The sequence below is a fragment of the Hyperolius riggenbachi genome, chromosome 2 (assembly GCF_040937935.1).
Source record: "Hyperolius riggenbachi isolate aHypRig1 chromosome 2, aHypRig1.pri, whole genome shotgun sequence".
In the NCBI taxonomy this organism is placed as follows: domain Eukaryota; kingdom Metazoa; phylum Chordata; class Amphibia; order Anura; family Hyperoliidae; genus Hyperolius; species Hyperolius riggenbachi.
The window spans coordinates 439250765-439263797 of NC_090647.1; the positions used below are offsets into that span (position 1 = coordinate 439250765).

At 44.1% G+C, this 13033-nt stretch overlaps 1 protein-coding gene across 4 annotated transcripts in view; it reads right to left on the bottom strand.

The window, feature by feature from the left end:
* Positions 1 to 13033, bottom strand: part of ADGRG2 (adhesion G protein-coupled receptor G2) — a 234306-nt gene that overhangs the window by 134703 nt on the left and 86570 nt on the right. For all 4 annotated transcript variants that reach the window (XM_068269980.1, XM_068269981.1, XM_068269979.1 and 1 more), the window contains exon 3: positions 3226 to 3819. In XM_068269980.1, coding sequence (XP_068126081.1) covers positions 3226 to 3819 — 594 coding nt within the window. The remainder of the gene's footprint in view (positions 1 to 3225; positions 3820 to 13033) is intronic.

The window sequence follows — 13033 nt, forward strand, 5'->3', positions numbered from 1 at the left end:
CAAATAAGGAGAAGCAAAAGAGATGAGACTGGCACTCAAGCGACTGGAAGCAGCAGCTGGAATCCGATAACCATTCAACCGTGCTCACACTTCATAGAAGCTCAATATCCCCACAGTAGAACAATAGCAGATCCGGCACAGGTTGCAGTAAACCAGTATTCTTTTATTCCAGCAGGTACATACAAAACAGTGGAAGTAAAGAGGTGGTCGGCCTGACAGCCGTTTCACGGGTTCCCCCGCTTCTTCAGAGGCACATCTTTTGTGCCTCTGAAGAAGCGGGGGAACCCGTGAAACGGCTGTCAGGCCGACCACCTCTTTACTTCCACTGTTTTGTATGTACCTGCTGGAATAAAAGAATACTGGTTTACTGCAACCTGTGCCGGATCTGCTATTGTTCTACTGTGGGGTCACTAGGATAAGGTTGTGGAAAGGACTAAAAGAAACACAAAAGACCCTGTGCGATATAAAAAAAGCTATGCTAAATGTAAATTGGCAAATGAGAAAGTACCAAAAAGTAAATGAAAAAGTAATATCAAGATTATCTTGGGTATTTCATTGCTTCCTGGGGGCTTACAAGGCATTTTATTGGCACCTTGGAGAAAACTGAGTTTATAACACCATTAATATAACGCCAATGACTGAGTTTATAACACCATTATTCCTTTTCATACTAAATTATTACAGTTTTTACATCAGCAGTGATGGAAGAAAGATGTACCATATAAAATACCTTTTTATAAATAAGGATAACCAAAGAGACGCAAACAATTCTGAGGTAATGCAGAATTATTCAAAATGTTATTGTAGTTGTGTAGAGAATGTTTGGAAGCACAGAGGGACACTTTATACACAAGAATTTATAAAGAAATGGAAATGTAATTTCCAGAATAGTCTGGTTTCTCTTTAATTGTCATTTATAGCTTTCTAGGTATTTCATTTGTGTCAGATGTTTTGACTCCACCGTACTAGTAGATACGTTAACGTAATCTGAAAATTGCGGATGAGCTATTACCTCTCAATAAACAAGCGGAAAGATTGCCGCATTGAAATACATTGACACGGCACAATGTATCTTGGTGGAGGGATTGAGTATACAATAACAGGTATCAGATTCCTGTTATACAAATTACAGGGTTGCACTAACATTTCCTGAGGCAACAGCAATTTAAATCAAGCTGAATATGTTATGGGCGTATCTATTTTGAAAGCACTTTAAAGTTAGCGGTAATTATCTAATAGGGCTACATTTACTTTTTTAAACTAGACAAATTTGTGGTTGCAATTACCATCTGCTAAACTGTATCTTACAAAGAGGACCTGTAGTGAGATAAAAAATGATCACACTTACCGTGCAAGCATATTAATAGTTAACGAGAATGTATAGAAAAAAAATCCCATTTACAGAGCATATGCCACTCAAAATTAAATAAATGCAAACTAAACAATCTTCAAAATTAAATAAAAATCTTCAAAATTAAATAAATGCAAAGTAAACAATCTTCACTGATGAACACCAAAAATTTATAAAAAAAAAAGTTAAAAACACTCTAGTCCATTAAGAGCAATTTTAATCACTATGACTGGTTATGTAATTTCAAGTTATTTATGCCTACTAGGTTTCTTAAAGAGGGGGCATATTAGAAACGCTATGGAAATGCAATATCTCCATTAATATTCTGATCTGGGTCAGATACCTCCTATTTAACAGCAAATTAAGTCCATGTAAGGTGCGAGTGCAAAGATTATAAATAATGATACATGCAGGATCTACAGATTATTGTGAAACAATCTTAAAGTGACACTGAAGCAAAAATAAACTTATGAGATAATGAATAGTATGTGTAGTACGGACAAGCCCGAATTTACACCACAGGAGCCTATAGGCATTGAAGTTCTGGCGCCCTAGACTCCGACCACAAATCCTGACAGGAACACTCACCAAACCCCTTCGCAACTATGCTGGCTGGCCTGGCTGCCCCCTCTCCCCTGATTCCCATGCCCAGAATAGTTAGCAAGAGGTGCCTCCCAGTATTAATTACAGTAGCTAGAGGTGCCCCAAATATTAGGTAGCTAAAGAAGCCTCCTAGTATTACGTAGTCAACCGTGCCCCAAAATATTAACCAGATGTACACATTATATATTTCATGACATAATATTGAATGCAGCAGAATATGTGGTACAAAACTAACCATGAGAGTATGTGGAGAGCAGCATTTCTGCTGTAGTTGGAGCTTACTATTTCAATTTGTGTGCCACACCCTGGAACTGCTGGTCCTCTATCCTGCGCTTCACGAAAGGTCTATCACTGTCACTTCCTGTGCAGGCAATGACAGAGGGATCTTTCAGTGTGGAGTAGATTTCCACACATGCTTTTAACATGCACTAAGCTGTACTGAACAGTAATCTGGAACATGTGCAATAAGCCTCCGGGACATGTAAAAATGATGGAGGAGAGCTGCCCCTGCATTGGTCGGGTTCCTCACTGCGGAATGCGGATGCATGGAAATCTGCTCCACGTGGAAAGCTCCCTCTACCATTGCCTTCAGAGCGGATTAAAGTGGGGGACCTTTAGTGAAGGAGCGTTGGATGGCCCCAGAGAACGAGCAGTTCCAGCACGTGGCACATAAATTGGAACGTATGACAGCTGTTAGGGTAAAGGGGATGAAAAATTTAAAAAATGATATTACCTACATTACAAGTGATATAGTAAGCTTCATCTAGCAGAGAAAAAGTGCCAGGAGAGGGGGTTACTAGCCATCAGTGGGATTTGGATAGAAGAAGGGGACCCCACACTGATTTTGTTGGGGGGGGGGTCCCCAACTTGCACCCTGACAACTTGCACCAAAGCAACCAATGTTTCAATCATAAATATTGTCATGAGTAATATTGTCAATGATGGGCATTTGAAGATCTCGAGGGCCACATAAGATGGCGCGGGCCTTGAGTTGGACACCTGTGCCTTACAGTACTTTTGCGTTAGCGCTGGTTGATGCATCAAGCTCAAAGTCACGTGAACATGATCAGCCAATTAGGAACTTAAAAATCTATCACATGCTTCATGAATTCTATTTTAGAAGAATTTATGTAGGAGAAATTCATCCTGTCCACTCAAGGTACAGCTATACTTCTCACATTTACCAGAATAACCTTATTGCCAGTTTAGGCCTGTGCAGAAAAATACATCAGTATATAGGTGAAAAAAATAACATGAGAAAGACAACTTACCACAATGCAGGAAGGAATCTTGCTGTACCACAGATGAGCTGTAGATCCAGTCGCCCATGTTCCACTTTATAATATTCCCATCAGTACATTCTTGAAGGTAGGCGGGGTCTGCTGTGCTCCACATCCTGAACATGTACAATTCCCCAACCAATCCCACAGAGGAATTAGGCTCCTTAAAGTTTGAACAGCCCAGGATCACGGTGCCTCCTCCGTACAGCATAGAGATATTCCCCAGTCTCTGTTCTTGTGTAGGAATACCATCGATATAAAATGACATGTTTTCACTTTGAGCGTTCCACATAATGCACATCTCATACCAAGTATTCAACCTAAGATTTCTAAGAATGTTGATCTGAGTGCCAAACATCCAGATTTTTATACTGCTGCTGTCTCCAAGCAGACCAATCTCGTAGGCATTGTCTGAAGAGGATGGCAACTTGTAGGTGAAAGCACTCCAAGGACTGGAGGAATTCAGATTCATATAAGTGCACACGGTGAACTGTGTCAGATTGGGCACAGCTGTGCTCAGGGTCATTAAATCCTTACATGGTTCTATAAAGACTGCTTTGTATTCTCCAAAATATGCAGTGTCAGCTAAAGGAAAAACACAACAAATGGGTGAGTTTTAGCAACGCAAATTGTAGATACATTTATCATGTTATTTTTGTGCTATAATGAAATCAATTTTATTTATTATGTAGCAACATCATCTAATCTTTCATAACACTATACAATACACAGTGCAAAAGCCTGATTGCAATGTAATAATAGTTAGTGTTTATACAATAGGAATAGTTTTAATACTATCAAATCAATAAAATTATCACATGTATGCAATATCAAACTACTAAGTTAGGAATGCTCAATTAACTATGACTTTTATCAATTGAGTGAGTTCATTTTTCATTTTATAAAATTTAAAAAACAGAAAACTTAGATGTGAGTTAAATATTAAGGCTATGATAACAGAGGGGCGTTGTGGTGGGATGTAACGGAGGCAATATATGCAAGTGTAAGTCTATGTGACGTGCATCAGTTGTGATGCAATACAATAAATTCTGTTTTCCCAATGCGGAGCATGCAGTGCATTACAGCATCACACACACATAACAGTGGCAGTGAAGCATACTTTTTATTGACTGTATACAATGCATGCATATTATGCGATGCAACGTTTTACTTGGCACAGTGGTGTAGTGGATAGCACACAGCATGGCGGTACAGTGGTATATTGGATAGCACACAGCATGGGGTACAGCGGCATAGTGGATAGCACACAGCATGGTGGTACAGTGGTATATTGGATAGCAAACAGCATGGTGGTACAGCGGCATAGTGGATAGCATACAGCATGGTGGTACAGTGGCATATTGGATAGCACACAGCATGGTGGTACAGTGGTGTATTGTATAGCACACAGCATGGTGGTACAGTGGGGTAGTGGATAGCACACAGCATGCTGGTACAGTGGGGTAGTGGATAGCACACAGCATGGTGGTACAGTGGTGTATTGGATAGCACACAGCATGGTGGTACAGCGGCATAGTGGATAGCACACAGCATGGTGGTACAGTGGTATATTGGATAGCACACAGCATGGTGGTATAGTGGTGTAGTGGATAGCACACAGCATTGTGGTACAGTGGTGTAGTGGATAGCACACAGCATGGTGGTACAGTGGTGTAGTGGATAGCATACAGCATGGTGGTACAGTGGCATATTGGATAGCACACAGCATGGTGGTACAGTGGTGTAGTGGATAGCACACAGCATTGTGGTACATTGGTGTAGTGGATAGCACACAGCATGGTGGTACAGTGGTGTAGTGGATAGCATACAGCATGGTGGTACAGTGGCATATTGGATAGCACACAGCATGGTGGTACAGTGGTGTAGTGGATAGCACACAGCATGGTGGTACAGTGGTGTAGTGGATAGCACACAGCATGGTGGTACAGTGGTATATTGGATAGCACACAGCATGGGGTACAGCGGCATAGTGGATAGCACACAGCATGGTGGTACAGTGGTATATTGGATAGCAAACAGCATGGTGGTACAGCGGCATAGTGGATAGCATACAGCATGGTGGTACAGTGGCATATTGGATAGCACACAGCATGGTGGTACAGTGGTGTATTGTATAGCACACAGCATGGTGGTACAGTGGGGTAGTGGATAGCACACAGCATGCTGGTACAGTGGGGTAGTGGATAGCACACAGCATGGTGGTACAGTGGTGTATTGGATAGCACACAGCATGGTGGTACAGCGGCATAGTGGATAGCACACAGCATAGTGGTACAGTGGTATATTGGATAGCACACAGCATGGTGGTACAGCGGCATAGTGGATAGCACACAGCATGGTGGTACAGTGGTATATTGGATAGCACACAGCATGGTGGTATAGTGGTGTAGTGGATAGCACACAGCATTGTGGTACAGTGGTGTAGTGGATAGCACACAGCATGGTGGTACAGTGGTGTAGTGGATAGCATAGAGCATGGTGGTACAGTGGCATATTGGATAGCACACAGCATGGTGGTACAGTGGTGTAGTGGATAGCACACAGCATTGTGGTACATTGGTGTAGTGGATAGCACACAGCATGGTGGTACAGTGGTGTAGTGGATAGCATACAGCATGGTGGTACAGTGGCATATTGGATAGCACACAGCATGGTGGTACAGTGGTGTAGTGGATAGCACACAGCATGGTGGTACAGTGGTGTAGTGGATAGCACACAGCATGGTGGTACAGTGGTATATTGGATAGCACACAGCATGGTGGTACAGTGGTGTAGTGGATAGCATACAGCATGGTGGTACAGTGGCATATTGGATAGCACACAGCATGGTGGTACAGTGGTGTAGTGGATAGCACACAGCATGGTGGTACAGTGGCGTAGTGGATAGCACACAGCATGGTGGTACAGTGGTATATTTTATAGCACACAGCATGGTGGTACAGTGGCATATTGGATAGCACACAGCATTGTGGTACAGTGGCGTAGTGGATAGCACACAGCATGGTGGTACAGTGGCATATTGGATAGCATACAGCATGGTGGTACAGTGGTATATTGGATAGCACACAGCATGGTGGTACAGTGGCGTAGTGGATAGCACACAGCATGGTGGTACAGTGGTGTATTGTATAGCACACAGCATGGTGGTACAGTGGGGTAGTGGATAGCACACAGCATGGTGGTACAGTGGGGTAGTGGATAGCACACAGCATGGTGGTACAGTGGTGTATTGGATAGCACACAGCATGGTGGTACAGTGGTGTAGTGGACAGCATACAGCATGGTGGTACAGTGGCATATTGGATAGCACACAGCATGGTGGTACAGTGGTATATTGTATAGCACACAGCATGGTGGTACAGTGGCATATTGGATAGCACACAGCATTGTGGTACAGTGGCGTAGTGGATAGCACACAGCATGGTGGTACAGTGGCATATTGGATAGCATACAGCATGGTGGTACAGTGGTATATTGGATAGCACACAGCATGGTGGTACAGTGGCGTAGTGGATAGCACACAGCATGGTGGTACAGTGGTGTATTGTATAGCACACAGCATGGTGGTACAGTGGGGTAGTGGATAGCACACAGCATGGTGGTACAGTGGGGTAGTGGATAGCACACAGCATGGTGGTACAGTGGTGTATTGGATAGCACACAGCATGGTGGTACAGTGGTGTAGTGGATAGCATACAGCATGGTGGTACAGTGGCATATTGGATAGCACACAGCATGGTGGTACAGTGGTATATTGGATAGCACACAGCATGGTGGTACAGTGGGGTAGTGGATAGCGTACAGCATGGTGGTACAGTGGCATATTGGATAGCACACAGCATGGTGGTACAGTGATATATTGGATAGCACACAGCATGGTGGTACAGTGGGCTAGTGGATAGCACACAGCATGGTGGTACAGTGGTATATTGGATAGCACACAGCATGGTGGTACAGTGGTGTAGTGGATAACACACAATGGGCTTGATTCACTAAGAAAAATAGCACGCCTTTTCTGAGTTAACATTCCTTATCAGTGTGAACACGTCTTATCAGAGTTAGCACACCTTATCAGAGTAGCATAGTGAGCACTACGAACTTTTGCCTGCTAATTGGCAATGACGAGAGCTCCACTTATTCTGCCCTGAGCCCCTGCGGGTCCAATCACTTTAACGGACATTATCCCCGCACTTTGATTGGCCCAATAGGCTACCTGCCAAGTTTCCCGTCAAGTGACAGGCAGCCTATTGGGCCAATAATGCGGTGATAATGTCCTTTAAAGTTATTGGATCCGCAGGGGCTCAGGGCAGGATGAGTGGAGCTCTTGTCATTGCCAATTAGCAGGCATAAGTTCGTAGCGCTCGCTATGCAACTCTGATAAGGCATGTTACCTCTGATAAGGCGTGTTAACTCTGGTGAGGCATGCTATTTGTGCTAGTGAATCAAGCCCAATGTTTTTGCACAGTGGTGTAGTGGATAGCACACAGCATGGTGGTACAGTGTTGTAGTGGATAACACACAATGTTTTTGCACAGTGGTGTAGTGGATAGCACACAGCATGGTGGTACAGTGTTGTAGTGGATAACACACAATGTTTTTGCACAGTGGTGTAGTGGATAGCACAGTGCATGGTGGTACAGTGGTGTAGTGGATAGCACACAGCATGGTGATACAGTGTTGTAGTGGATAACACACAATGGCCTCAATTCACTAAGCTTATCTCCTGTCTTTAATAACTCTTCTAGAGTTGTTACCATGGTGATAAGGAATGTAGTATTCAGGAAACATTTTACCTCAGGCAAACCTAAAGTTAACTCTTCTGTCTTTAAGTTAACTCTTCAATCCTTAAAATAACTCCAGAGTTAAAGACAGGCTGTTTATTAACTGCATGTGAAAATAACTACAGAGGAGGTAAATTAACTACAGAGGAGGTAAAATAACTACAGAGGAGGTAACTTAACTACAGAGGAGGTAACTTAACTACAGAGGAGGTAACTTAAGGAATGAAGAGATAAGATAACTCTCTCTTATGTGGAGGTAAGTTTTCTCTTGCCTTATTATCTCCAGCATGATCTTAGTGCATTGAGGCCAATGTTTTCGCACAGTGGTGTAGTGGATAGCACACAGCATGGTGATACAGTGTTGTAGTGGATAACACACAATGGCCTCAATTCACTAAGCTTATCTCCTGCCTTTAATAACTCTTCTAGAGTTGTTACCATGGTGATAAGGCATGTAGTATTCAGGAAACATTTTACCTCAGGCAAACCTAAAGTTAACTCTTCTGTCTTTAAGTTAACTCTTCAATCCTTAAAATAACTCCAGAGTTAAAGACAGGCTGTTTATTAACTGCATGTGAAAATAACTACAGAGGAGGTAAATTAACTACAGAGGAGGTAAAATAACTACAGAGGAGGTAACTTAACTACAGAGGAGGTAACTTAACTACAGAGGAGGTAACTTAACTACAGAGGAGGTAACTTAAGGAATGAAGAGATAAGATAACTCTCTCTTATGTGGAGGTAAGTTTTCTCTTGCCTTATTATCTCCAGCATGATCTTAGTGAATTGAGGCCAATGTTTTCGCACAGTGGTGTAGTGGATAGCACACAGCATGGTGATACAGTGGTGTAGTGGATAACACACAATGTTTTCGCACAGTGGTGTAGTGGATAACACACAATGTTTTCGCACAGTGGTGTAGTGGATAGCACACAGCATGGTGATACAGTGGTGTAGTGGATAGCACACAATGTTTTCGCACCGTGGTGTAGTGGATAACACACAATGTTTTCGCACAGTGTGTAGTGGATAACACACAATGTTTTCGCACAGTGGTGTAGTGGATAGCACACAACATGGTGGCAAAGTCTTGAAGTGGATCAGACCCAGTTTGGTGGTTCATTGGTGTAGTGGATAACACACAGGCCTATGTGCAATTAACTTTTCCTCCTGAGTTTTCTCCTAGGAGATAACTTTTCATCTTGTATTCAAAATAATTTTTCAATACATGCAAGAGTACCAAAAAACTGATGAAAAGGGTACTATCAAAATTATTTTGAGCATTTTATTGGTTGATGGAGGTTTAAAAGATATTTTATTGACAAGTTGTAAAAATATCACAAAGGAGAAAAGTCAGGAGAAAAAGTGAATTGCATATGGGCCACGGTATTTTGGCACAGGGGTGAAGTGGATAGCACACAGCATGGAGGATCAGTGGTGTAGTGGGTCAGGCCCAGTATGGTGACTCAGTGATGTAGTAGATAACACACAGTGTTTTGGCTCAGTGATGTAGTGGATAGCGCACAGTATTGTGTCACAGTGATGTAGTGGATAGCACACAGTATGGTGCCACAGTGGTGTAGTGGAGGTATGGGGTTACAGTGGTGGGGTGGACTGGACCCAGTATGGTGACTCAATGCTGTAGTTGATAACACACAGTGTTTTGGCACAGTGGTGTAGTGGATAGCACACAGGATGGTGCCACAGTGGTGTAGTGCATGTATGGAGGCACAGTGGTGTAGTGGACTGGACCCAATATGGTGGTGACTCAATGATGTAGTTGATAACACACAGTGGCACAGTGGTGTAGTGGATAACACCCAGTTTGATGGCTCAGTGATGTAGTGAATTTCACACAGTATTGTGTCACAGTGATGAAGTGGTTGTATGGTGGTACAGTGGTGTAGAGGGTTGCACACACTGTGGTGAAAGGTTTTGTGGGTTCCATCTAGATGCTTTCTCCCACAATCCAAAAACATACTGATTAGTTAACTGGCTCCCCAAAAATCTGCATAAAATTGTGAGAAATTAGACATCGCCTATGTTTGGAATTAGATTGTGATCCCCACTAGGGACAGTTAGCGACTATGAAGTATTGTGGAAGATGTCAGCCCTGTATAAATACATAATGATAATAAAAACAACCCTAATCCTTGACATCCTGCATTTTATGCAATGCTAAATGGATTTATTTTTGCAGACTATCTAGCAATTATGGAAATAAAATATTCTAGAATTTAGGGCTGTACGTCATATAAACAGAAAATAAGAATACATTTAGCTTGCTTCTAAACCAAACCAGACATCGCCATAATAAGGATAATTCTATTTCATGTAAACATATTTAATGCACAGCATACATGCTATACATGTACACTGGATGCTGTTCAGTCAGTCTCACGAATAAAAAGCTCTACAGAAATGTCTTCAAAAATCAAAGAATCATTCATTCACTAGAAATAGAGCTGAGTCTGGAATGGAAATTATACATCAGTACATTTATTTTAATTTGCCATAGCTGTATCCAAAAGCCACACTGTGATTGAATGCTATAATTTTAATGTTTCCTTTATAAGTGTGGAGCTTGGCTTTCATCCAAATGATGACAAATTCTAAATGAACCTGAAAATGGCTATTTTTCATAGTTAAAGGTTTTAAAAAAAATTCTAGTGAAAGCCATTGATTTTAAAATCAGCATAACACATATTGTACATATTAGAGCAAAGAGAGCAGAATCTCAAAGAAAAAACATGGTCTTTGTCACACCAGCAATTCCCTGCTCAGAAGGGAATTGCTCCAGTGAACTTCCATTTGCTTGCATGGCATCACTAGCAACACAGCAATCTACTGCTCTGCTGTTAGAAGAATGCTGCAGACATTCAACCACCACTGATGGAACATGACTTCCCTTCATTTAAAGGACACCTGAAGTGAGAGTGATATGGAGGTTAGAATATTTATTTTCTTTATAACAATACCAGTTGCCTGGCATCCTGCTGATCTTTCAGACATCAGTAGTGTCTGAATCACACACCTAACCTAAGCATGCGGCAAATGCAGTTAACCACTTGCCGACCGCCCACAGCCGACGGGCGGCGGCAAGGGCTGGGCCCAAACGACCGCAATACGAAAATCGGTGGCGGCGGCGGGCGTGGTTATGCGACAATCGCGTCATGCATGACGCGATCAGCTGCCGGCGACAGGCCCCCCCCCTTGCGCAGTAACCCGCCGGCCGTTCGGAAGCGCCGGCGGGTTACTAGCTGCCCGATCGCCGCTATGGAAGTGTATAGTACACTTTGTAATGGATACAAAGTGTATTATACAGGCTGCCTCCTGCCCTGGTGGTCCCAGTGATCGAGGGACCACCAGGGCAGGCTGCAGCCCCTCAGGTAAGCACCTAAGCACACTGATCTGCCCCCCCCCTTCCATCTGATCGCACACAGCACCCCTCAGACCCCCCTGCCCACCCCCAGACCCCTGTTTGCACCCAATCACCCCCCTAATCACCCATCAATCACTCCCTGTCACTATCTGCCAACGCTGTTTTTTTGGTTAGGTCCTAAACTGCCCCCTGAGGCTCCTGATCACCCCCCCCCCACACACACACACTCTCAGATCCTCCCCAGACCCCCCCCCCCTGTGTACTGTATACATCTATCTTCCCCTGTAATCACCTGTCAATCACCCATCAATCACCCGTCAATCACCACCTGTCACTGCCACCTGTCAGATCAGACCCTAACCTGCCTCTTACGGGCATCTGATGACCCACCCACACCATCAGATCGCCCACAGACCCACCCTCAGATCACCTCCAAAGTGTATTGTTTACATCTGTTCTGCCATCTAATCACCCACTGATCACCCATCAGTCACCCCCTGTCACCACCTGTCACTGCTACCCATCAGATCAGACCCCTATCTGCCCCTAGGGCACCCAATCACCCGCCCACACCCTCAGAACGATCTCAGCCCCCCCCCAGACCTCCCCCCCTGTGTACTGTATATATCTATTCTCCCCTGTAATCACCTGTCAATTGCCTGTCAATCACCCCGTCACCACCTGTCACCCATCAGATCAGACCCTAACCTGCCTCCTACGGGCATCTGATCACCCACCCACACCATCAGATCGCCTGCAGACCCACCCTCAGATCACCTTCAAAGTGCATTGTTTACATCTGTTCTTCCATCTAATCACCCACTGATCACCCATCAATCACCCCCTGTCACTGCTACCCATCAGATCAGACCTCTATCTGCCCCTAGGGCACCCAATAACCCGCCCACACCCTCAGAATGACTTCAGACCCCCAAAGCCTTCCCCCCTGTGCACTGTATACATCTATTCTCCCCTGTAATCACCTGTCAATCACCTGTCAATCACCCGTCAATCACCCCGTCACCACCTGTCACTGCCACCCATCAGATCAGACCCTAACCTGCCTCTTACGGGCATCTGATCACCCACCCACACCATCAGATCGCCCACAGACCCACCCTCAGATCACCTCCAAAGTGCATTGTTTACATCTGTTCTGCTATCTAATCACCCATCAATCACCCCCTGTCACTGCTACCCATCAGATCAGACCCTAATCTGCCCCTTGGGCACCCAATCACCCGCCCCCACACCCTCAGAATGCCCTCAGACCCCAGCCCTGATCACCTCGCCAGTGCATTGCTTGCATCTATTCCCCCCTCTAATCACACCTTGAGACACCCATCAATCACCTCCTGTCACCTGCCATGTCCAGGTCACGATTTGAGAACATCTTGCTCTTCCTGCACTTCAGTGCCAATACAACCTGTTATCTAAGAGGCCACCCTGCTTATGACCGGTTCCTCAAAATTCGCCCCCTCATAGACCACCTGTCATCAAAACTTGCAGATGCTTATACCCCTGAACAGTCATTTTGAGGCATTTGGTTTCCAGACTACTCACAGTTTTGGGCCCCTAAAATGCCAGGGCTGTATAGGAACCCCACAAGTGACCC